General features: G+C 38.9%; 1 protein-coding gene across 3 annotated transcripts in view; it reads left to right on the top strand.

Moving 5' to 3' along the window:
• Positions 1-550: 550 nt before the first annotated feature.
• The window catches only part of SLC6A15 (solute carrier family 6 member 15), a 38,236-nt gene continuing 13,500 nt past the window's right edge, over positions 551-25,286 (top strand). Inside the window, exons 1-6 of one of the 3 annotated variants that reach the window (XM_049792380.1) lie at positions 551-742; positions 11,436-11,914; positions 20,648-20,805; positions 21,313-21,439; positions 23,323-23,504; positions 24,794-24,904. In XM_049792380.1, coding sequence (XP_049648337.1) covers positions 11,626-11,914; positions 20,648-20,805; positions 21,313-21,439; positions 23,323-23,504; positions 24,794-24,904 — 867 coding nt within the window. In that variant the 5' untranslated portion in view covers positions 551-742; positions 11,436-11,625. Of the gene's footprint in view, positions 743-957; positions 1,035-1,479; positions 1,598-11,435; positions 11,915-20,647; positions 20,806-21,312; positions 21,440-23,322; positions 23,505-24,793; positions 24,905-25,286 lie in introns of those variants that run through there. The other 2 variants (XM_049792381.1, XM_049792379.1) reach the window with 2 other exon arrangements.

Raw genomic sequence — 25,286 nt, 5'->3', positions numbered from 1 at the left:
TGTAAGCAAAGAAAAAAACCGGCAGAAGGGCAGCAGGCAGACTTCCTGACAGAAAGTTTAAGGGGGGGGGGGGGGGGTGTGTGCTGAACCCAAACACCATCTTCACGCTGCCGCGGCAGCAAGCCCCAGCCCGGGCTACAAGACCCTTCAGCCCCCAGGGCTCGCCCCTGCCAGGCCCACCATGCCTCGTCCCGTCCCCCCCTCACCGCCTCAGCTGCCTCCCGGCCCCCAGCGCGCAGGTGTACCCGCTTCGGCCGCCCGCCTAGCTCCTCACGCCCCCCCCCCCCACACACACTCCCACTCACCCCCTTCTTCTGGAAAACCTCCACGTTCTCCAGAGGAAGCTCGCACCCGTGCGCCTGCTTCCCGCCTCCAGGCCGCCCCGCCGGGCCTTCCCCCCCCCCCCCCACTCCCCCCGGTCCTCGTCCTCCCTCAGCCGCCTCAGCCTCCTCCCCGCCCGCCTCCAGCGAAGGCGATGCCGCTGCAGGCGTGGAGAGGGGGGGGGTGGCCGCTCCTCCCTGCGTCAGGAGGTGCGGCTCCCTCCCCCCGCCGCTTTTATGTCTGTCTTTAAACACCGTCGCAGCGAGGGCTGGCCACATGTGCCTGCCGCCGCCTCCTCCTCCTGCCCGCTGCTGAGCTCCGCGCCCTCACGGCCCCGCTCGCCACCCGACGCCCGCCGGCGGCACCCGGCCTCCTCTATCCCCGCAGCTGGCGCCCGGCGAGCCCCGCCGGCTGAGGTGAGGTAAGGCGAGGCGAGGCGACCCGCGCTTTCCCAGCCCTGCCGTGAGGGGGGAGCATGGCCGGCTCCGCCGCCCGCGCTTGTGTCGCCGGGCGGGAAAGGAGCAGGACGCGTGTGGGGCCGGGGAGGGGTCCCCTTTCCTGCCGGGGTCCCCTTTTCTGAGTGAAAGGGGGGTCCCCCAGCCCCGTCCCCGGGGAGGCTGCCTTCACCCCGGCGCCTGGCAGGGGGAGAGCCGGCCCCTCGGGAGACAATAGCGAGCGCCGGCTGGAAGCCGCCCGTGGGTTTGAACTCGGCGGTAGGTTGGAAGGATGCGGGGGGCTTGGTTTTATTATTGTGACTACTGTTATTGTTGAGGGGGGGGGGGGGGGGCCGGGGAATTTAACATCCCATTCCTCCCGTGAGCGGCGATAGAAATTTCATTCATCTCTTGCGTGTTGCGTAAAACACCTCAAATGTATGTGTAGCGCGTGTTGCAGTGTGGGGGGGTGTGTGTGGGAGAGGGGGCGAGGGCCGTCTCCATGGCGGGCGGTGCGCGGATGGCCCGGCGGGGAGCAGGGGCGAGCCGCGCCGATCCGGAATATCGTGTCCCATCGCCGCCTTGTGCCGGCGGCTGCGGGGCCAGGGGCTGCGGTGGCCGGGTGGGGAGGGCTGGGGCTGGGCTGGGCTGAGGAGAGAGGGAGGGAGGAAGGTGAGGAAGACCGGCGGCCGCCCGGGCGCTGCATTGTTGCGGCGGAGGCTGGGCGTCGCCCGGCGGGGACCGGCGAGGCTTCCCCTTCCCGCCGCCCCCCGCATCCCTCGCCCCGCGGAGGCTGGAGCGGCCCCGGTGGGCTGGTGCACCCCGGTGTCAGCCATGTTTGGGTGGGTATGGTAATGAGGACCTTTTTCCTCAACCTTTGTGCGTCTCGGGTTGGTTTTCTGCTCAGGATTTTGGGGCGGGGGGGTTGCAGTCTTCTGTGTACGACGGCGTATCCGCTGGCTGGCTTCATACCTAACAGTTTTCTCCCGGTGCTTTTTCTTACTAATTCTTCCTGTTTCCCATGCCCGTGTTGGCTGGTTTTGTTCCGATTTTGCTAGTATCGGAGCGAACTGGAATTTCTTCGCAAGGCTTTGCTTTTGTAGTGGAAGTAAATGGGATGATTGAGATGGGTCTGCACAGTCACACTGACCTGCCACATGAGAGGGTGCAGTGGGACTCGTTCCATTTAAGTAAATGGCACTTTGTTTTATTTGTAAGAGATGCAGTCGAGACCTCGTCCTCATCAGCCATTTTATCTTCTGTCTGGTATTGCTACATGAGCAGCTCACTGCTGTCGTATTGATTTCTAAGAGAAGCCTAATTATTTTTTAATAGTATGTCGCCATCGATATGTCACTGTGGCATACTCTAGGACAGGGATCCAAATCTCTGTTTCTCCCTCCGAAGAAAAGTATAAATGGAGTAAAGATTCTGTTACCCGATGTCATGTACATGTGCGCTGGGTGTCTTACGCAGGCAGCTTACTCCCTTTGATTAAAAAAATGATGACAACATCCTCAGTTTTCTTCTATTTAGCAGTGTGTTTCCCGTTATCAACATCTCATTAAAAAGGAAACTTTACAAAATACTTGGGAAAGATTGCTTAATTTTGTTTTGGCTAATATACAAGATTTTAGTTTACACGTAGACTATAGTAAGATAACCATAGAATTAGAGCCTGCATTCGGCGCATATCAAACACTCCCTCTGGGCTCATCTCTGTACTTCAGATTCAAGAACAAAAAATCCCATTGGTTTTGATCTGTGAGTGAAAAACCAAACCATTTCGTAGGTGTTCACGTGTGCCACCAATAGTGAAACTGAGTGAGTGAAACTGCTAAGGCATCTTGAAACTAGTTTTGCAGCATAAGCTGATTCCTGTTGACCTTTAGTGTCTTGTCATTCTTACCATTTTCTTTTTTCTTACAGGCAAGCAAGCGAAAAACTAGTGCAGATGAGAACCATGTAGATTGAACAACTCTGTCAACTCTCTTTTCTCTGCTGTATATTGCAAAAGTCTGCACGCACAAAACTTTTAAAGTGTTGAATTTATCAGGAACGAAGAAAAATCACAGGTTATTCAGAAACATAATCTACTAATTACAGCTATTCCTTTTGGTATAAATTGCATTGTTAAGATATATTGGAGTAGTTGCTGCTCAAGTGGTATGGAATTAGATCATTTGGGAAGTATTTGTGGTAGGAATCTTTTTTTGGGAAGACAGATTTATCCCCCCCCCCGCCCCCCAGCATTCGCTAGTGTACAACCAGAAGTGTCCACAACATAAAGGGTGTGTTCACCTGTGTCCCCAGCTACTTTCCACTGTGCTGATTGTTTCACTGATACCAAGGAATAATGTTCTTGCTCGAAAGACAACATATCCGTTGATTTTTTGGAAGGTTTTGGCTCCTTTGCTTATAAAGCTTATAGATCGGAATGGCAATGGATTGTCAAAAATGGTAATACCAGTAGCAGCTTTTCCATGTGACTTTAAAGATTTATGAACTCTCAGTTGGTGCAGAATAACTTTGACAGATCAGCAGGTGGCATCTCAAAACTTAAGCAGCTCCCTTCTTCCTTGAAATTTGATTTAAAGTAACCTTGCCATTACTCAGGAAATGTTCTTAAATAATTTAGGAAAAAAGTGTCATTGACAAACTGAACACTGTTCTACTGAAGAGCTGGATGCACAAAACCTTACAAGCCCATACAAAGTAGTGTGAAAGAGCAATGGTAACTGCCAGATCAGTTGCTCTAGGCAGTGGCAATGACTGGGCTGAGCTTCCCAGAAGAATACCCTGAAATAGAGCTCTTTATTCTTATCCTTTGCTCTTAAGACTAGGGCTTCCTTAATTTCTGTATGGGAGAAAGAGAGGAAAAAGGTTGTGTAATGGTGTGTACGGCAATGCCTTGAACCTAACTCATAGTGCCAGTAGTTTTTTGCTGCTGGCAAATGATATTATTTTTGCATTTCAAGTGTCAGAAATGTGTACTGCAGTGCTAATGATTCAGCATGCTCTTCTTAAGCCAAAATGGGGAAGGGATGCAAAACCGGAACAGGACATTTACAGTGTTGGATCTTCTATAGTGGAATTAGTATTAATCATTTTCTTTTTAAGGACATAGGGATTTACTGTAATGTAACTTGAAAGCCTGATTTATATTGTGAAATTAAATAATCAGATTTGAGGAGAAGCAAGATTTCTGCTAACCTATTTATGAATAGTTCAGCTTCTTTGCTTATGTATAAAAAAACAGACAAAGAAGTAATCACATAAATTCTTCCCAAGGACAACTTGATTTATTTATTGATCCATTCTGAAGCACAGAGGGCAGAGAAGTAAGGTCTCAGGCAAGTTATGTATCTGGTAACATCTAAATTTCAGTACTTGATTTTGCAACTTAGATAACTTCAGTACTTTAATGAAATACTTAATATACTTTCATATCCTCTCACTTCTCAGAAGTGTGATAAGATTTTTGTAATAAAGTTGTGGTCCTTTTATAGTTTATATGGTGAACTTGGAAAAATGGAGATTTTGTTTCAGGTTGCCAGCAGTAATGCCTTCTGAGCTTGACCAGTCAAGGGTGGAGTATTGTCAGAATCGGTGAGATTACTTCACTTAGCTTCAGCTGGAGGGGTGGTAACTACTGAATTTGTTCCTTCAGTATAAGAAGGGACTGCAGAATAAGTGATGCATTTTCTTAATCTGGGTAGCAAATTACAGTTGGCGCATCATGTAAGTCTGTGAAGTATTTCAGTGAAGTTGATTTGTGAGAAGAAAATACTGAGAAATCTGTGAAAGCAGGTGAGAAACTACAGTAAGGCCAATAAAATCTTTAGAGGTTGAATGCAATGAAAAGAAAAAATTGACACTCAAGAGCTCTAGGTTGTAACGTTCTCTCTCTTAGACATTTCTGTTGGGCCAGTGATTTGGAAGAAGTCATACAAGCTGTTAAGATCCAATCTATTGACAGTGAACAAGTCCGAGAAAGAAATCTTGGTGTTTTTGTCAAATCATTGTGTTAGTCTTATAATAGTAGAAAGTATTCTTCTGCAGCTAGAATTTTAAGGAGACTTATCTGGGAGAGAAATTGTCTGCATTTGAGGCTCTGCAGGGTCTTGATGTAAGATAAAGCCAGGAAGAACATTTGGTAAGAACTGAGAATGCATCTTTTTCATATTGCTGGGAAATTCAGTGTCACTGAAGTCTGTGTAATTACCTGTATTTGTAGCAGGTGTGAATTTAGTCTTGTGTCTTTAAATAGTTTTGCTATAGTCTAAATGGTTTGATTGTACAGAGACACCAGAATCAAAACCATTCACTTTTTCTAATGCTTTCAAGTCTCCCGTAGCCGAAAGAGCTCTTATTTTTTTACAGTGTAATGTAGTATGTGTAACATGCATTAGCATGTGTCAGATAACATCACTGAAGAATGCAGAGAAATGTAAGTGTCATTGCATGTAATATAATTATCTTTTATTATGATGAGTTAAGTACCTAATGAATCTATATCTGTTACTGACAGTCTGTATTAAACTAGCTAGGGCAAAATGCTAGATCATGTAGTTCACGCTGAAGAGCAGCATAATGGCTGCTTCCGTAGATAGATAAAAATGGGCTTGACTAGGCAAAAAGGCTATGGTGCATATTCTTATTACCACCGAAGAACACAATGCTGCATTGCAGCTGTAATTCAGTCTGTGCAATGAGTGCTGTAACATAGTGTAACTCTTCGTGAAATAATTATCTGTACACAGATTCCCCCAGCGATAGCCATTCTTCACAATCACAGTACTCCCACAAAACGTGGTTTGCTCCTGCATTCTTTTTCTTTCTTTCTCACTCAGATACAATGGTCATTAGCTATTCCCCCCATCCTGTCTGCACCAGTGGCCTGATTCCTTTTTGCAGACTTACAGCAGTCCTTTGCTCCTAAAACTTTGGTTTTCTTTTTTCTGTATTGGTTGTTCCCATCATGCTTTCTTCTGCCTAGCTCATAGACTTGTATTTCAGATGCATTTTATAGGTTTCCTTCAAGGTGCAAAAGCTCCTCTTGTTCCCTTTTGCATGTAACTCTTGTCCAGTGATTTCATACAGACTGAAACCTTTGGCATGACTATCAGTCAAGATCTTTTGTGAACATCTGCCAAGGTGAGAATCCTGACTTTTAGTTCTGTGTCCTCTGCTGAATCATACTGGTTTCTTCACTGGGAGTCAAGGTGGAGATTTTGTGAACAGGAGCATAAGACGTAAGCTTGTGGGACTGGACTGGTATGCTGTGCTATCACAGTCTACCTTCAAAGCGCAGATTATAGTAATGTGAACTGGCTGCAGCTTTATATTGCGTTTTGCTACCCCCACAGCAGCATGTTGGTATGTTAACTGCTTCTTTGGAGAAGAGCACAGAGCTCTGAAGAACAGAACGTTAATCTTTTTTCTCCCTTTAATGGCAAACAATGAACTTAAAAAGGTATCCATTCTTTCCTTTTTCTATTTTTTTATGATGTTAGAGTAGCCTTCTAGAAAGTTATTTTCTGTCTGGACTTTCTTGATAGTCTTCTGTGAAGTACAAACACATTTTTATTTTATTTTTTTCCCCTTCTTTCCTTTCCTTCCCACTCACATTGAAGATTGAAACCACTTTTAATCAAAGAAGATTTGAAGTTTATTTGTAATGCATTAAAATTTGAATGTGGATAGTTTTGCTGAATTGCTGTGTTTTCATCAGATGTAAAAATAAGATAATAGAAGTAATAAAGTACACTGTGTTAGAAAAGAATGGAGGTTTTATTGGCCTTTCCCTTACAGAGAGGAATGCTGGTTTTAAAAAGGAGCACAAAGTAAAAATAATTATGTTTTAATTTATGTCAGAAAAGCATTGCTAAAAGTTCTTTAGTTATATCAGTTGTTGCCGTAGTATTGTGGGATGTTTTAAACATGAAATTGCTATACAAATGGCTTTTTATAGAGACTTGTGCTGTAATTGCAAGAACATGGGGCAGTTGTACTCATTATACTTTCAAATTTGTAAGCAAGTGGGATTTTTTTGTGCCTATTTTTCTGTACACGTTGTGAAAATCTGCAGCCTCATAACTTTTAATTGTTTATTGGTACTACACAGTTGAGAGAACTAGTAAGTGTCTGTATATTGGCATGCAGATCTCTATTAGAGATGCATCGAAAGGGAGCTCACTGTAAGATTAATTACCAGTGTAAGGGTGGAGAGGAGCAGGCAGTGTTGGACAGAACTAGTACAACTGCCTTACTAGGCACTGTGTGTGAGAGAGATTGGGAGAAAAGTGCATGCAGCAAAATTTTTCAATGTGTCTTTTGGTTCTTTGACTAATGACGTTCCTTTGAGTCTTACTGCAAACGCTTGCAGTTTGGTCAGTGGAGGCTTTGCAGGTCTTATCTCCCTGCGCCAGCGTTTCTGAATGCGGGCCTGAAGCTGAAGTAAAAGTTCTATAGGGAGCCCAGATCTCCCAGGGAGCTAATTTGGGTCTGAATTCCCTGTCACAAGGGATTATTATTGCTTAATCTGCTAATAACGTGGCAGTCTAATCAGGTTACTTTACTTCTGCATGCTGATGCATTAAGGCTTGATTCTTCTTCTGTAGAAGAAAATAACAAAATTCCCACTGTGTTCTGAGAAAGTAAGTTTGGGACTGCAGTTTGCTTGATGTGTCAAAAAAGATTCAATGTTTTACTTTTCAGTATGAGAAAAAAATGGAGATTTGAACGTGCCAAGGACAGTGCTAATAAGGCATAAAAATCTAGCTGATTTGTTTGATTTGGTAAGGCGTTTCCAAAAGTTTGTTTATGTTAACTCAGATTATTGATTACTGTTAATTCAGTGACAGAATAATTTTCTAAATGTTCTTCTAACTGAACCAGGTACTGTTCAGTAATTAAATATCCATGTTGTTAAATTCCCTCAAACAATACAGACACTTGTCAGGTCAATTTAAGGTGAATTTTAGATATTTTTTTTTTTAAAGGGGATTTTACATAAGAAAAGGGATACCATCTTTATTTGTTCATTTTGGTTATGGAAAAGTCCAGAGAAGTATCAGATTCTCCAGTAAATGTGATAATAAACATTTCCCTTCAGTGTTTTCATCTGACACATGACATCATTTAAGCTAGGAAAAGGATAAGTGAAACTGCCTGGAAACCAGAATTAAATCAATTGATCAAATTCCATGATCTAGATCTTAAGAGGAAAAAAACAACCCCAACCAACCCCCAAACAAACAGCTTTAATAAGGCTAAGTTATATTTTAGACACTTTACTTTTAATCCAAGGTGCTCATAATAGTATAGTATAGTAGTATTTTAAAATACATGACAAGATTTAGGACTTGGAGTTTAAAATGATCCCAGTAGTGGCTGAGTCTATGATACTGAATTCTGTAGTTCATTAGTAAATATGGTGGTTTGTTATGTAGGGGTTTTTTAATGATACTTAGGAGAAACGGTCCACATAATGCTGTATTACTGCACAAGGCTGTGTAGAAGGTAGCTAGTAGTTGAACTAACTGAAAGAGCAGTTCAACGGAATTTGGCATGATACTTCCTAATTACTATTTGATGCTAATGAAGAACTTCAATATTGGGCTAGATCCAAGTGATGTGGGAACCTAAAATAGCATTTTGCAGGTGAAAGTGCTGAAGTTCAATACCTTGACATTAAAAAAAAAAAAAGGAAAAAAAAAAGAGCTTGTTCAGTGGTTTGTGTTTAGCCAAACTGTGCTGGTGAGTGACTCTGCTAGGTATCTCCGTATTCAGTCTTCGCTTGGGAGCATTCATACCTAGACCTAGCTTGGGCTGAGTAGTTCAGTATCCGCCTTCCACGCGGGTTTGATTTGGATTCAAAGGGAGAGGCTTCTGTGCATGTCTTAGAGCGGGTTCTGGGAGCGGTGAGCACGGAACGGCAGACTTCTTGTGCACAGCAGCTAGGACCACGCTCTGAACATTTGTACCTGGTGGTAGTGTCTGCTGAGGTAGGACTCCTCCCTTGGTTTGGTACTGCCTCCTTTAGCACAGAGAAGAAGTTGTTAAATCTGACAGTTGGAGACCATCTGTGGATTTGTGATGTACCCTAACAGGCTATCCTGCGTCCTTGATGCAGTCTGGCATATGATACGTACTCAATTAGAAAACCAGTACTGTTAGAACCAAGCACCAGTCTGCTGAGCATGCTTCCCACATTTTCTCAAGCCCTGCAAGTATTGCAAGTCTGTACAGTGATAGTGCTATGGATAACATCCTGCTTAATGGAAGGTGAATGAAAGGGAAATTAATATCATACTGTGCTAGGAATAAAAGTATCAAGCCCGTTTTTTTGTGAAGTGTAGTAATGCAATGTTTAATGCATGACAGGACAGAATGATGCAATTTCTGTTGGAATTGATTCATCTGTGAGAGCTCCAGATAATCATATTGCTGCCCTGCAAGTTACTATATCTAAAATAATTAATACAGGTATGACCTTTAAAAACATTTTAATAAACACTAATGGATGGCTTGTGCCTTTTCGACTGAAAATATCTTTTGCTAATTACAGTTAGAGAAGGATTTCAGTCCTACAGACAAATACTGATGTAGTTTCACTTGTGCAGCTGCTACATTAACTACAGAGACAAAATTGTTTCATTTTAATGTACTCCCTGAACTTACTACTAATTACTGGAACTCAGAAGCTGCTCTAATTTACATCAGTGGAACAAAAGGAAAACTTAGAAACATGACTAAAAGTTAGTGGTTGGAGTACCAGATGCTGAGACTTATAGTCCCAAAGCTCCATTAGGACTGCTTAAATGCTTCAACTTAATGTATTATTGGCGTTTGCATTCTGGATCTACCTAGATGTCTCCGTCAGAGCTAAGAGCTACTGAACCATACGTGGACTAGAAGAGGGTGTAGTCCTTTGAAGAGTTTACAACTGAAAAGACAAAACGGATAAAAAGAGGCCTGAACAGACATTCATTTAGCCCAGATATACAGGATACAATATGAGGACTTCTCTATTGCCTTAACAATTCTCTTCCCCTGTTATACTGTTCTGTGTATAGCTCATACACTTAATTTTTTTTTAAGAACTGGTATCAGTCAAAACAAGGCCTGATACTAGTTCCACTGCATGTCAGAAGGAAGGTTTATAGGACCTAAACCCTTCCAGCGACAGCGGTGAGCGTGAAGTAGATCACAAGCCGGTAGGCTCTACTGTGCTTAAAAAGTGTGGGCTGACTGCCAGAGCTGGAGTTGCTGAGAGGAGGCAGTAACAGGAGGGGAAGTGAGAAGGCAGTGACGGGAGTCTAGGAAATGAATGAAAAGAGGTTACGGTGGAGTTTAGTAGGCAACTGGAGTGAAGTTCAGCTTCCAAATCCTTGGAAACTACTGAAAAAGGTAATTGTCCTGTCTTGTCAGCCAGGAGGCTAGCGATGGCACTTGTGGTGACAGAGGTTTTAGTTCTGCTGGTGTGAAGTCTCATCTTGATAAGGTGTGGGCAGGGTTCCAGTGGCTTAACGTCTTTCCTTCTGGTCTGTCACTGAAGCAGCCGTGAGGTGCTTGATCTCTCAGTTACTGTGCTAACAGTCCAGTAGCACCTTGCAGTTCTCAGCTGTGTGCAAGTTCATCACCAGATGTTGCAGCAAGTCCACAGGCAAAAGCTGAAAGGTCTCATATTCCAGAGTAATTTCTGATTCTCATCAGCAGTTCTTGATTAGACTCCTTGTGTATTCCCTCTTTAGGGTTTTCATGAAGCTTAACACATAATCTAAATCCCTTTTAAGACTCTTAATTGTGCAGATGGCTTTGCACATACTAGTTTTATCCCATGTGATTAGTGAAGAATTTCTCGAAAAACATTCCTCCCCAAAATCTTACGCTTACCTTCAGTGTGGCAGCTGCAAGCAAGTGTGTCTAACTTTTTAAGTGATTCATTGAGTTAAAGAAAAACATATTCAAATGCAGGCATTTTCATGTCTGTACATACACGTTTGAAACAGCAGACTTTTTAAATGGATTTAGTGCTGGCTTTTCAGATATTTCAGATATGTTTAATTATTTCCTGTTTACAAGAAACTATCTAAAACATCAAAGCTTATAGGAGATGAGCATCTCCTTTGAAAATATGATTGTGATTATATATTCCTTGATGAAGAATACAGGAAAATCAGTCACCCTTGCTTTTGAAGCACTAGGTGTGTCCTGTATATCAAAGTTTTAATTGCTGCATGACTTTCTGAAATGGTCTGAAAAACTTAATCTACTTTGGATTTATTAAAAATGTATTTTAAACAAGTACAGCTATTAAGTTGGGAAGTAATGGAATTGGGCTCCTAAATTTTATGTGAAGTGCATACCCCATTATGCCTGATAAGAAGAATCTTCTTATGCTGTCAAAATATGAGGCAATTAACCTATCAGTCTTTAGGAAATAAAAACAAAACAAAACACCCTCAGCAAGTGAATGAAATATATTCTACGTAAATATTTAAGATCAAACAGTGGACTTAATTCCTACAGTTTGGAACTGGTTTAACATCCCTTTCTCTTCCTCCTCTTATCAAATCATTGAGATAAGCAGAAATGGATAAACTAAAGCATATGATTTCTCAATTAAGTTTCCTCTGCATAATAGTGCAATATCCTTTTTTATTTTTTTCACAGATACTTTCAGTAGAACAAACGTTCAGAAACAGAAGTCCTTACTCTTGATTCCCTGGTATCAAGGACTCATCAGCCACCATCTTCAGTCTTATCTCTTCAATATTTTTGGCCAAGAAGGAGAGCTTTCTTCAGTGCTTGTGCATCTGTCGCAGCTGAACTCTACTTCCTTACAGTTTTTCTTGTATCACAAATGCCTAAGAACAGCAAGGTAGTTAAAAGAGAACTGGATGATGAGGTCATTGAGTCAGTTAAGGACCTTCTCTCTAATGAAGACTCGTCAGATGATGCCTTTAAGAAGAGTGAACTTATGGTTGATGACCAGGAAGAAAAAGATGCAGATGTTGAAGAAGGCTCAGATGTAGAAGATGAAAGACCTGCTTGGAACAGCAAACTCCAGTATATTCTGGCACAAGTTGGATTTTCTGTGGGATTGGGGAATGTGTGGCGATTCCCGTATCTGTGTCAGAAAAATGGTGGAGGTAAGTCTTGCGATAGCTAGTCATAGCTAAATGATGAAGCTAACCTTTCAGATTTCAGGGTTAGCAGAGATATCCACAGTAAAACCTGCTCCAGCATGTCAGGTTTTTCTTTTAATTTCTGCCAGAGCCTATGAGGAAAAACTAATATTCTTTTTGTGTAGAGAGACACATTTGTTAAAGTAAGCAGCAGATTCTTCTTCTAAGATTCCCATTTCCTCTTTTTAGGGAAGAAAGTTCTTGTTATGACCTTAACTAGTGGTTGAACTAGTGGCTAAGCAAAACACATATTTATGGAGAGGTTGCATTATTTAGGACCTGGCTATTGTTGTGCTAAAGTGTTCTTTATAGTGCTTGGACAATAAATCAAGACATTAAATCTGCATCCACTTTAAAGACCAAAGCTGTGTTTGGTATAAACCCGCTAAGCTTCACACCTTTACTTCTTAATTACTTTTAGCTCCTAGGGCATTTACTTTCTGCAAGAACAACAAAATACTGTAGGAGTAAAAAGGATTTTTTTACTGATAATGGATAATTTAAATAATTACATTAAGGGAATACATCTGTTTTGTTCTGTTATGTAGTTAACTATTTTCCTAAAGAACAAGTTACCTTTCATTTAGAACAATAACATCAAGCTGTTCATTTGTTAGCTGTCCATCTGTGGTCTTGAATGCAGTATGAAGTATGAGGCTGGAGACCTTCCTTCCTCTAAGAATGCAGGATCAGTGTTTTATCCTATGCTATACTGAACCATACTATACTACATTAATGTTCATCCTATTGTAGCTAATTACTTAGCTGAAGTCAAACCTGTCAACTTTTTATGATACAAAAAGTGAATCTGTACTACAGAACAGAAAATAATCACATTTTCTTCATGCTGGATTTTAAAAGTTGAGTGACAAAACTGATGTAATTGAGGAGTATAGAAATGAGCCTAGACTATAATCAGAGAATAATTCTGTAGTTTTATTTGTTTTCTCTTAGTCAGTTGAAGCAGTAAAAATGGAGTTTATACTTTCAAATATTCATTCTCCAGGATAAAGTCTAAATTCTTTTTTTATCTAGTTATTGTAAGATTTTTTTTTCCCCCCACTATCATTTAACCCCCCCCTTTTTTTTTTTTCCTCCTTTATTCTGGAGAGAAAGTCATTAAATGTTTGCTGTGATGATTTGTGTGGAATCTAAAATTTTCTACATCTGTAACTGTAATATTAACTGAAAAAACCACATTGAATGTAGTTTCTGAAAATAACAGCTTTTCAGTGGATGGCAGGCTGATCTAGTGTACTAGAGACGGTATAGAATTGATCACATACCACTACTAGTTGAAAAAATTAATACATTTGTTAGTTAACAATTTTTGAAACAAAATGATTCATAGATGAAGGTGTAGGTATTTAAATGTTTATATTCTGTATCATTTCATTCTAAATATGTTGTCAAGATGTCTCAAGGATAGTGTATTACAGCAGTTTTGTGTTGAAAGTCTGTGTTTAATGTAGTTAGTTACTAATTTTGCAAGCCTATTGGATTCTCCTTTGAACCAACAGAAAAGATCTGTTCGTATGCTTGTTAGGCTGTTGGTTTCATACTGTCAGGTGCTTTTAAAGTTAGTCTGCCAGTGAATATAAATTTAATTCAGATCAAATATAAAGGTATTAAATTAATAATTTCTCATTTTAGAAAAAAAAAAAAACCAAACCAACAAACAAAAACCAACCTTCAGGTATTATGGCACTTCATTAATCAAACTCGAAAAAATAAACATGGAGTCATTTCAGGTCGAAATTCCATGTTCTCCCCTGTGCTGTGATTGCAGGAACTTGGATATATAACATAGTCTATGAAGACATAATGTTTTCTGCACGTGGCTGAGACAAGTTTGTATTTGGCTTTTAACAGTAACTTTGCACCATTTTAGTGAATTGCAACCTTCAGATCAACAGAGAAAAGCAAGTGATCATGAGAGCTAAAGCTTTCTTGGTTTTCAAGTTAACCATAATGCAAGATGGAGAAGGTGACACAAAACATTGAAATGTGTAAAGTACATTGGTGCCTGTATATGTGTGTGCAGATGGACAGATAATTCTCACAAATGTGTAAAAGAATAGTGGGGGGGAGGGAGGGAAAAGTTCAAACCCATGATAAGAAAACCCACATGCATTTTATATGATGTTGCAGTTTTCTGCTATACATATTATTTCGTACATGTTTCATTCTCAGTAAAATTAGAGTGGTTTTATGCAACCCATTCTAAATATCAGTGTCAGAACTGTTCTGTAGTCTTATGATGAGAAAGCTTTACTATAAATACCTGTTGAAGTCTCTGAGTATAAGGTTAATGGCCTTTCTGTGGATTTTCATTAGAATTGTTTTGATGAAGCATATGGCTACGTCTCCACCTTCAGTCTTGTCCAAACATTTTTCATTTTCTTCCCCTTGTTTAAGGAACTTACATCTGGCAAATACCATCAGGTGAGGGGAGTATATTAAAAAGTGGTTAACCAATAAATACACTTCAAATTTAAACCAAAAATAAGTAAAAATTCCGTAGTTACTCATTAGTGTCCTTCACAGGTTTCTTCCAACATGAAGTGTTTCAAAGCAACCAGTAAAAGAGAGGTCAAATTGTAACCATGTAGTAATCTTCAATTTTGTTTTTTTTTAAATGTCTGTGACAAGAACAGCAAAACTGATGAAATAAAAATAGAAAAGACACAGACAAATTAGCCCAAATAGATGTATATTATTAGAGGATTTTGTAGAGAAGAAAATGGGTGTTTACTGCCCTGTATTCTAGAGAGATTGGGTTTGTTTATGGCTATGGCCTGTGGTACGCCAACACTTCAGAGCTCTGTACTGCTTCAGTGAGGTGTCTGTGATACCGTCTTTAAAGGTAACTCGTGTATCGCTACACTGCACTGATACTTGGATGTCCATAGGTAGCTTTCCAATCTCTGTTTCTGGGTCTGGTCTGTACCACCAGAACAACTTCCTTCACTTTATTTCTTATGATCCTTTAACAGTTTTCCCTGTTGCTTTAATTCATATAAACTCACAAGTATTTAGAGTAATATCTGGTATTTTTTTTTATGCTCAACTAAGTTACAGCTAGGCTGGGTAGCTCTCTGCTGGCTTTCACACTTGGCTCTTTCCCAGAAAAAAGTTTGTCATGAGGGAAGAGGCTGGTGTGCAGGTAGGACGAACTTTGATCCCCATTGGGGATACAGCTGCAATGCAGGATGTATCAAGAGAAAAAAAGAGGTTGAGAGGAGACTGAGAGTACTCCAGGGTGCTTATTTTCATGACTTGGGATGAGAGGTTGGGCCCAAAGGAGTTTTAGGCTCTGTGAGTGAGGGGCTGAAGGTGTTCAGTAAAGTTTTGAGGAACTGGCTATAGATCTCTGCCTCCTTCACCTCTGTCCTCGCCACAGGTCTTCCTTACCCGGTAGTCAATGCCCAGTCCCCACCTGGCACTTAAGGCACCTCTTACACTCTTTGCAGCCTAACAGATAAAAAAACTTTCTTCCTTGATGCCTGACAAAGGTGATTTGCACTGGAGCTGTGTATGCTCTAACTTAGCTTTAAATGTTTTTTATATTTATCATTTTTACACTATACAGTTTATTTATTACTCCTTTACTATATCAAGACAAATCTGTGTGTTTGTTCAGGTAGGCACAGTTCCTATATAACAATTTCATAACCTATGTTAGCGTGCAGTAGGTTCAGAGCTGCCTAGGCTTCCTATAAATGATAGCCTTAAAAATAAACCACTCAGGTCTATCCAGTCTTGCCATGAGGCTAATAAACAGTGACAAATTAGACTATTTTTTCCTGCTGCTCGTTGCTGTCATCTGGTGAATAGCTTGCACACCTTTCGCTTTTTTCAAACAAAGGAAATATTTAAAGTTTATTCTGTTTGGTTGTTGGTTTCCTTTAGGATTAGCAGAAATAAAATGGTACTTTCACATATTAGAAGTAACAGAAGCAAACTAAATTAGCTGTTCTGCTAGAATAAGTGATATTTGACTGAGTGTTATTATGAAGACAAGTGAACATAGTTATCTAAGAGGTGCTTCGAGTGTTGCAGTTGTTACTGGGAGTCTACAAAGTACTGCACACCCAAAGATTTTGTGTTGCATTTTCATGAGCATTAACTAAATTTTTCTGATTTTTTTTTTTTTGTCAGTCTTTTTAATATCTCTGTGACGTAAAAAGTCAAAAGAACTGGTAAACAGTGATAGATAAAAGTTGTGAGCAGCATAGGGAAATCTGTAGCAGATTATGTTGCCATTATGTTTTGAAGATTGACGTGGGTAGAGTCACATCATAAGTTTTTACAGTTAAGTAATCTGGCTTTCATACTAAAGTACTAGCAGATTGAACAGTTAAGTTCTGCGGTCTTATAAAAAGCACAGCAGCTATTGCTGAGAACTGCTGAGGAAATAATATGTAAACTGTTAAAGACTGAGTAGTCATTAGAAGCTACTGTCCGATTGCCTAATAGAAGTAGAATGGGAGCAAAGCAAGTGGCTTCATTATTTAGCTTTTGATCAATAATTTATATCAGTGCCTTGAATTCATTGATGACTTCAATATTATTTTGTGAGTTCTGATTTAAACTATTATCAGACTCAAAATTTAGTTTTACTTCAGTGTGCTGAAAATGTCTTGTTTTTATTTTGCAAGTGTAGTTCTTTGTAAAGCTTATTGACTAAGGGGATTTTCATCCTTTAAGCACAGTTTTGTAAATAGGCACACCTGAACATATTTAAACTGTGAAAGACTAGTGACAGGAAGACTATCCTATCAGTATAATAGACTACAAACCTACAGGTAAAACATAAAACTTTTCATCAGAGTTTTCCTGGTAAAAGCAGTTTGTATTTTGTAATCGTAAATAATTTCACTTGTAGGAGCTTAATAGACTGTAAACCTATAGTGTTTTGTTGCCCACTTGTCATAACTTTGAAAATTTTAACATTCAACATTGAAAATTAAGTTGATCTTCATTTGAATATTAGGTTCTTGCTAGCTTTCTGTTAGTAAATGTCCAGTAAGCTATAAGAACTGGGATGTCTCTTCAAAACAGTGGTAAATCTCACCTTCATTGAGTAAGAATTAAATCAGACCCTAGACACCTAACTAAAAATTAGCACAGCAGCAGTTGAAACAAATCTGGAAAGTTATATTTTTCAGGTTACATCAAGAACGGCTAGGAGAAGAAAAGTTCTTCTGTAGTATCAAGATGGTAATGGTTATATTGTCTTGCATTATGGCTTCTGAAATTATTTTCCAACTCTTTAATCACTATGAATCATGTCATTTATGTTATTTTTAACCCCCTGAGCATTCATAAGAACTTAAAATCAAACCCAATATTAATATTCCACTTCTATCAATAATGTTGCCAAATGTAGCACATATTGTAATACAAGAGAGGCAATTTACCAGTTATCCTATTATGGTGCTTGGTTAAATAAGAAAATTAAGAAATCAAAATAGTGCTGTGCACAGCTGAAATCTTTGTATCTTTGTCATTCATTCTAGAAGAAGGATGAGGGGTGGGGGTTTTTTAGATTTTTTTTTTTTTTTCCTTATGAAGTTGAGATGAGTTTTTTAATACGAAAGCCAATGTTTAAGGCCAAAATATGCAAAAAAGTGTCTTTACAGCTGAAAAATTTTGAAAATCTAGAAAGGGGACCTGGGTATCCTGAACTGTGCAGAATTGTAATATTCAAAAGGCTGCTTAGCTATGTTTTCCTGCATTTACAAATAAGAGAGATGCTGAGCTGTTTCCATAGTGATTCTGTTTTATGATGAAGTGAAGATGTCTTACAGTTCTTTGAAGTATGTCTAACTTCAAGGGAAGACTGAAACAAAATACTTGTCCAGAGATGCTGTGGCTTCATGTTGACTATAGGGCACAGAAGCCCTTTGCAGCTGTGATACGCAGTTGTATAATCCAACTATGTCCAAACTATATAGCACTGAAGCTCGCACGTGCACTATTTGCCATTATATTCTTCTTTTGGGGAGGGGCACAAGATCGGAAAGGAGCTCAGCAGGTTTGAATGATTGGAAGACCAGTGCTTCAGGTGCTCTGCACAAGCCCTGCAGTATAGAGGTGAACTGCTGGCTACCCACGTTGAATTACAGGGTTATGTCATGTATAATGTAATGTGGATTTAACACCACATTTATTTAACTCATTTAGTTGAATCTAACTGATAAATCTTGCAACTTGCATTGATACTGCACCGTAAAACACCCATGTCAGCCCAGTCTTTAAACATGTGCTTAACTTTGCAGCCTTGTGATTAAGGTTGTGGACTGGGACACTGAAGAGCTGGGTTCAGTTCCTGCTCTAGTACAGTCATCCAGTGGGATACAGGGTAAGTCACTTAGGCCCCAATTTTTTTGAGCTTGTCTCTGCTCAGCTATGCAACACCTGTCTAATTAAGACCTCAGGTATCATTTACAGTAGTGTTGTATGATTTAAAAACACTATGTACTGTTAGCTTTCAATTAATTGTGTGACTGAATTTTTAAAGATTGTGATGCCAAAGCTTCTCATTTACAGTGTGAATTAACAGTATACTTCTGTCTTGCAGAAATTTTGAGAGCATGTTGATGATAAATCAAGGGTATTTAACGGTATTATTCATCTCACATATTCTTAAGGCAGATAGTCACCCTCATTTTGGAATGTGGTTGTTACTCTATTCCTCAGTTTTCCTTGTATTTATTTCCTTCTGTCTCTGTTGTCTCTCTTTTCGTAGTAGAAAGTAAGTCCTTTGCGTTCTTTCCATTACGTGCACATATAAGATGAACCATAAGAGACATCAAAGTACTAAATGGGAATGTAGCTGCTACCTCAGTAGAAATAATACTTAAGTAGATGCTCTGTAGTGTGCTGCAATGGGTAGATAGGCCATGATGTTGGGCTCTGTGAAGGGAGTATTGTAACGTCAAAACCAGTAAGTTGTTTGGAGCCTGGCATAGGTTTTGACCAAATGTTGCTCAAACAATATCATTGCGTATCATATTATTGTGTCATGAAAATAAAACACAAGGAGCTATTTTATTGCTAACAATAGCCTGTAGACTGTGAGGTAAGTAAGATCAATATTCTTTGTCTGGTCCACTAGTAGGTTTTCTCAGATTTTATTTCTTCTGTCTTTTTTCCTACTATTCTTAGACTCAAGACTGTAGTTACTCCATGCTTAGCATCTTTGTAAGGTCTTTATAATGGAAGATTATGTCCAATTTGTGCATATTTCATGAAGAGCAAAATAGCAAGTGGACCTAAGTAGGAAAGGATGGTACCAGAAAATCTGAAGCCTCCTGCACAGTTTAGGAAAGTTTAACTTTTCTAAAATAAACTGTATTGCATGAGATAAGCTGACTACCTAAGGATAGGCAGACGACAATGCTTTTTGATAGACTCCTGAGAAAGCCCTAGAAATTTGACACTGGATGAAAAACTTAAAATAGGTCTTAGCTGGAGTTGAGGGTAAATCCCAAATTGGTTTCTGAACTTTGCTCAGCTTCTCTCTCATCACAGAGATGAATAGACTGATTATACGACTTAATAGCTCTGAGTCTAAGCATCTGAGGTCTTTAGATCTTTGCTTTGTAGCTTGCTCTGACATGCTGCAGTCTGCATCTCTCAAGTGCTTTTTTTTTAGCTTTACAATGGTTGCAATCAAAAGTCCTAAGCCCTTTGAGTTAGTTGGCCAGCACAGTACTCTATATTGCAGCGTAAGAGCCATGCATTTGAAAATGAAGTGCCATGTTGCTAATTGCTGATGTCTAAATGTTTTGTTAGCTCTAGTACTAAATAACAACATCAAGGAGGAAGTTAGGCTCTGAACTTGTCAGTGTGCTTAGTGTGTGATACATTTGCTTGCCATTAGTTTTACTGAAATAAATGGAGACACATCCTTAAGTTAGAATTGTCTATGACTGCTTCCTGGCAATAAGACCTTGAAAAAAGGAATTGTGTTTTTTATATATATATATATATATGTATGTATAAAGGTGAAGTAACAGTTGCATTTTCAAATATGTCTTTACGGAGAGTTTGTGAGTACTGCAAGATCTAGATCTACAACACTCCATTTCCACCTCAAGTCTGTAGTCTCTGTCTGGAGCCTGGTAGAAGTGGGCTGATACGGTTTTCTTGCTTAGCTGGATAGAATCATTATTCTGTATATTGTGAAATCCCCTTTCTGAGTATCTGAGGTGCACATGGAGAACTCAACAGATGATCTTCTGAAACTGCACAAGATTGGATGAAATTTGGAATGTTGTATGCACAGTATTTTCTATATTTCTTTTATAAATTCAGTCTTGCTGCTCTGTTACAAGTCAAGGTGTAGAGTTTTTTAAGAAATGTTGATTCAGTTCCTGATTGCCTCACTGTATTTTTAAAAAGTTTGATCAAATGCCTGAAATTTCACACAAGTGAACAACTAGTTTAGATAACAACTGACTTCAGTAATGTTTGTTAGAGTGCTTTAGAAATTCACTGTCTCTGGGTGTTTCGTATCTTACAAGAAGTGTGGCCAAGATTCAGGTAAAATTGCTCTTTGCATGTGATCAAAAAAACTTTGCAGTGAATGACACTAGTTCAAACTTGAAGCTATTAGGTTTTGCATTTGATGTGTCAAGTTTGACTCTTCTTCCACTCACTCTGATTTATACTTTTTTCCTTGCACAGGTGCCTATCTTGTGCCATACTTAATCTTGCTACTGATAATAGGGATTCCACTGTTTTTCTTGGAGCTTGCTGTGGGGCAGAGAATCCGCCGAGGGAGTATCGGTGTGTGGAATTATATCAGTCCCAAACTTGGAGGAATTGGATTTGCAAGCTGCGTAGTAAGTTTTTAACATTAATTGTGTGGTTTGCTTTCAGCCTGTGTGATTTAGACTTTTTGTTCTGCTGCAGGGAAAGGCCACTGATTTGTAGCTGGGCATCAAGGTCAGTTTACAGTGTTCTGGAAGATCTTAAAAGTTAAATTAGTATATTAAAAAATGTTGATATAGATGTGTCTGTAAAACCAGTCAACTTGTGTTTGTGATTCTTTTGAAACAAGGGACTAGGGAACAGAGTAGTCTTATGGAGAAAAAAAGACTATAAAAGTATAGGTGTTACACATGATAAAATACAGAGAAAAGTGAAAATTTAGAAACTGTCAGGTACTCTAATGGGGCAAGCCATTCGGTTCTTATTCTGACATATTTTAGTTAAAATTATGTTCAGTGGCTGATATGCAGAAATATGCAGAAGTTCAGTAGGGATTTTTTTTTTTTTAATTTACAAATGTTGTTAATAAATGTAACTTTTTGATCTGTGTTTTCTTTGTTTGTTTGTTTTTTTAACAGGTGTGTTTCTTTGTGGCCCTGTACTACAATGTCATTATTGGATGGAGTCTGTTTTACTTTTCCCAGTCTTTTCAGCATCCATTACCATGGGACCAATGTCCTTTGGTTAAAAATACATCTCATACGTGTAAGTCTATATTAATGTTCTTAAAAATCAAATAAAATATGTAAAATTTGAGATTTTCAAACAAAAAGGAGAAAAAATACGATTCAAAGAGATAATTGTGGGAAAAAGTGTTGTATGCAAAGCTGGTTTTCAATCTTAATAAGATGTTGTAATACTTGGAAAAAATACAGTGTATTTATCTTATATTAGGGTTCTGTTGTATTTGGAAAGGATCATCGCTGTCAACAGCATTTTAAAGAGTAATGGAACTAGGAGAGTACTATTTAGTGTGTTTCAGAAAAAAAATCTGATTACTTTTTTTTCTGATGTTGGTACTGCTTTTTATGCTTACTTGGTGAAAAACAAAGGTGGAACAAGGATATTTCTACATTTCAATTAGTAGGATACTTCCTGGTGAAAAGCAAAAAGTGTTGTGTTAGTAACAAAGCAGAAAATGGAAAACTGTAAACATCAATGAAATGCATGTGATGAAAGCATTGTTTGCTTTGTAAACCAATAGAAATGAGATACTTGGTCATTGGTTTGTTGCTATAATGAGATGGACTCACATGGACATGTTCTACAAGAGCATTAGAAGTTCCTTATCCCTTGGTGTTGGTTATGTTGTAATAGTTACACACTTTGCATTATCCTTGCTGCTGAAATATGAAATATTTCTTTTATTTTCTTTTTATTTCAAATCCTAAATTTTCTTTAATAACCTTTTGTGGTTTTTTTTTTTCCCTTTAATAAAGAACATAACCAGGGACATTTGAAAAGTTGTATGACAGTTTTATAGTGTCTTTGCCAGAGTTGCTTGCTTCAGTTGTTTGAAATAATCAGTATTTGTGAATGCTGGCACACAGTCAAATCGACTGTATTCCACAAGCTATTGTGCATTAATTGAGTCACAGTGGTTGTTTACATACCCTTATCCTGCCTAAATACTAAGATATAGTGTGTCAGCCTAACTTCAGCAGAGGTCACCTGAACTAAGCTTAAACAAAGAAAGGTATTATATTTGGTAACAGTCAAATTGATGGTTTATTTCAGTGAAGGTCTGACACCTGTGTTAGGTTTCTTAAAATTAGTATATTTTTCCCTTCTTTTCATTAATTACCTCGTCTCAGGACCTAGCTTAGAGATATAATTGATTGTCAGATATAAATAATTTATAAAAAAGTTAAGTAAATTTTTTCTTTGAAGGATTCTTTCTATTTATATGTGCTGTATGTCTGGATGGCTGCAGTTTCTGAAACTGTTTGGTAACATGAGTAAAGCAGAATTGCAGTATAATAAAAAAATCACTTATGGAGTACATACAGCAACTTCCATTTAACATAGCTGTGTAGGAGCCTTTTTTCCTTTTCTCATCACTTTGGTATCATTATGTTATTATTTTATCATTTATAATAGTAATAAAGTGCCTGTTGATTTGAGTGTCATATCAAAGCAGATATAGTTGAGAATTTATTTTCCGTGTATTTTGAAAATTGCGTTCAATTTCAGAGAGATACTTTCCATAGTATATAAATCACAGTATCGTATGTAGGTAATCTAATCTTACATGTGATAAATGGAATGTATGTCTTCATCTAGTCCTGCCTACTGTTTAGTAGTTAAGTGGAAAAAAAAAAAATTCCGCCTAGGACTCGGATTGACCATATGCAGAGGAATACAATATCCCAAAAGGGTGTTTTAAAAAGATATATCCAGAACATTTCACTGATAGCAGTCACTTTTTCTTTTAGACCATGTCTTAAGGCTCTTGGTGAGTTTAGTTTCTCGGTAAATGATGATGGCACAATTGCAAACACTAAGAATTGGTAGAACGTTGTTATGAAATGTTGGGAAAATACTTCTGTCCTGAACCCATTCTTTACTTGCTTAACGTCTCTTGACAGTTGTGGAGCCAGAGTGTGAAAAAAGTTCTGCAACCACTTATTACTGGTATAGAGAAGCACTGAATATTTCCAGCTCTTTGTCAGAGAGCGGGGGTTTAAATTGGAAGATGACTATCTGCTTGCTGGCTGCCTGGGTCATGGTATGCCTAGCCATGATCAAAGGCATTCAGTCTTCAGGCAAAGTGAGTATACTGTTTCCCTAAATGACAGTATTTTACTTTGAAACATTTCACGACATTTTTGTTCACCACACCTCTGCTTACTGTCTCATGAAATCTGTAGGAGCAGGTTAGAAGCTGTGACTCACCCCATTATTTGTATAATCTCAAGTAGAGGAATGTTAGTAGTTAAGCATTAAAATTGTGGTAATTTTAGTGGGAATTGTAGTAATTTAGGGGGAATTGAGATCTGAAGAAGAATAATTTCTGTTCTCATCAACGTAACTGTTGCAAGTAACTGTACCTCAGCTTTATTGTGCAGCATAAGTTTGTGTGTTGTGAATGCCTAAGGAATTAGGTTTCCATGTATACTCACAGTATATTTGCAGTGCACCCAGGCCCTCAAAATGCCTTGCCATTTTTCTTTTTATTGTTACTGTCATTGGTGTCCATGCTTCTGACATGAACACAGCTGCTTTTCAGGATTTTGGATTGTTTCTTTTGACTAACCATCCCTTTGCATCTGAGTGCATCACCTTATCTTCTTTCCTTTCCATGCAGCCAGCTAGTGAATTGGCTAGTGAATGATTTGCTAGCTCTGTTCATCTTAGTGGGATTTTCAGATGAAAAATAATCTAATAGCAAAATTCATTGCTATTAAAAAGTTTGGCACTGAGGCGGAAATTTCTGTGACCTCTTTAGTGTATTTCAGCTAAAGAAACAATTAGCAAGTTTAGTGAGAGAATCATTTTACTAAACTTTGAAGTACAGAATAGATTTGCTTTTCAATGATGAAGCATGAAAGGTTGTATTTGATTACTAATTTTTTTTTTTTTGTTTTGGCAGTAAGCATTACTTAGTGATTTGAATCCATTGGTTATGTACTTTCCATTGACTCTTGTCTTCTCTCCTTCTGAAGACAGAATGAGTTTCTTTTCGTGCTGCGTATCTTTACCGTACTACGTACTTGAATTAAAGTGCATTTGTAAAATGAAGCATTTCTAAAACAGTCTGCTTCTGTCCTTGTCATCTCATTGAATTCACACTGAATTTCCCTGGGAGCCCAGCAGTGTATTATCAGTTAGTCAACACAATGGCAACCGTATTGTTTTAATACAATACAGAATTTATTTTAGTCATGTGATTTTGCTTTCTTCTGCAGAGACAAGAGGAATGGGAAGAGTGCTGCATATTTTTTAGAGCACATGATTATCAATTCAGATATATATCCAAAAGATACTGAGTAGTGAATGAAGCTATTGAAAATAAAAGAGCCTGGATGTCATGTTAAATTTCTTCTTAATGTTTTCCAGATCATGTATTTCAGTTCCCTTTTTCCTTATGTGGTACTTCTATGCTTTCTGATCAGAGGACTGCTCCTTAATGGGTCAGTGGATGGAATTCGTCACATGTTCACACCAAAGGTATGTGCTTAATTTCTGTTTGCAGTGTGTTAAAGTTTCAGTGGCAATTTGACCATTTATGAATGCTCTCATTTAAGCTTATTGTCTTCCTAGAACATTTGGCCATATTTCTGTTTGGTTAAATTGCAAAATTGTCGTTGACCTCAGTGGCACAATATCAAGCCCTAAGGTCCAAAGGTGCTCAGTGTTCCAAGGGTCTGTGTAGAGTTACCTCCCTTAGGTGAAGGGTTCCCAGAGTTAGATGCCTTTTCAAAGCTAAGCAACTGAAAGTGCTATTTACAGGATTCAGGATATTTAGAGAGCTCCAGATACTAAAAAGAGAAGTGAATCTTAACTCTTACCATTCTCTAGGGTTGAAATGCCTAGTTCTGGAATGTCACAG

Source organism: Accipiter gentilis, chromosome 34 (genome assembly GCF_929443795.1).
Source record: "Accipiter gentilis chromosome 34, bAccGen1.1, whole genome shotgun sequence".
Taxonomy (NCBI): Eukaryota; Metazoa; Chordata; class Aves; order Accipitriformes; family Accipitridae; genus Astur; species Astur gentilis.
This window is presented reverse-complemented; position numbering and strand designations above follow the sequence as displayed.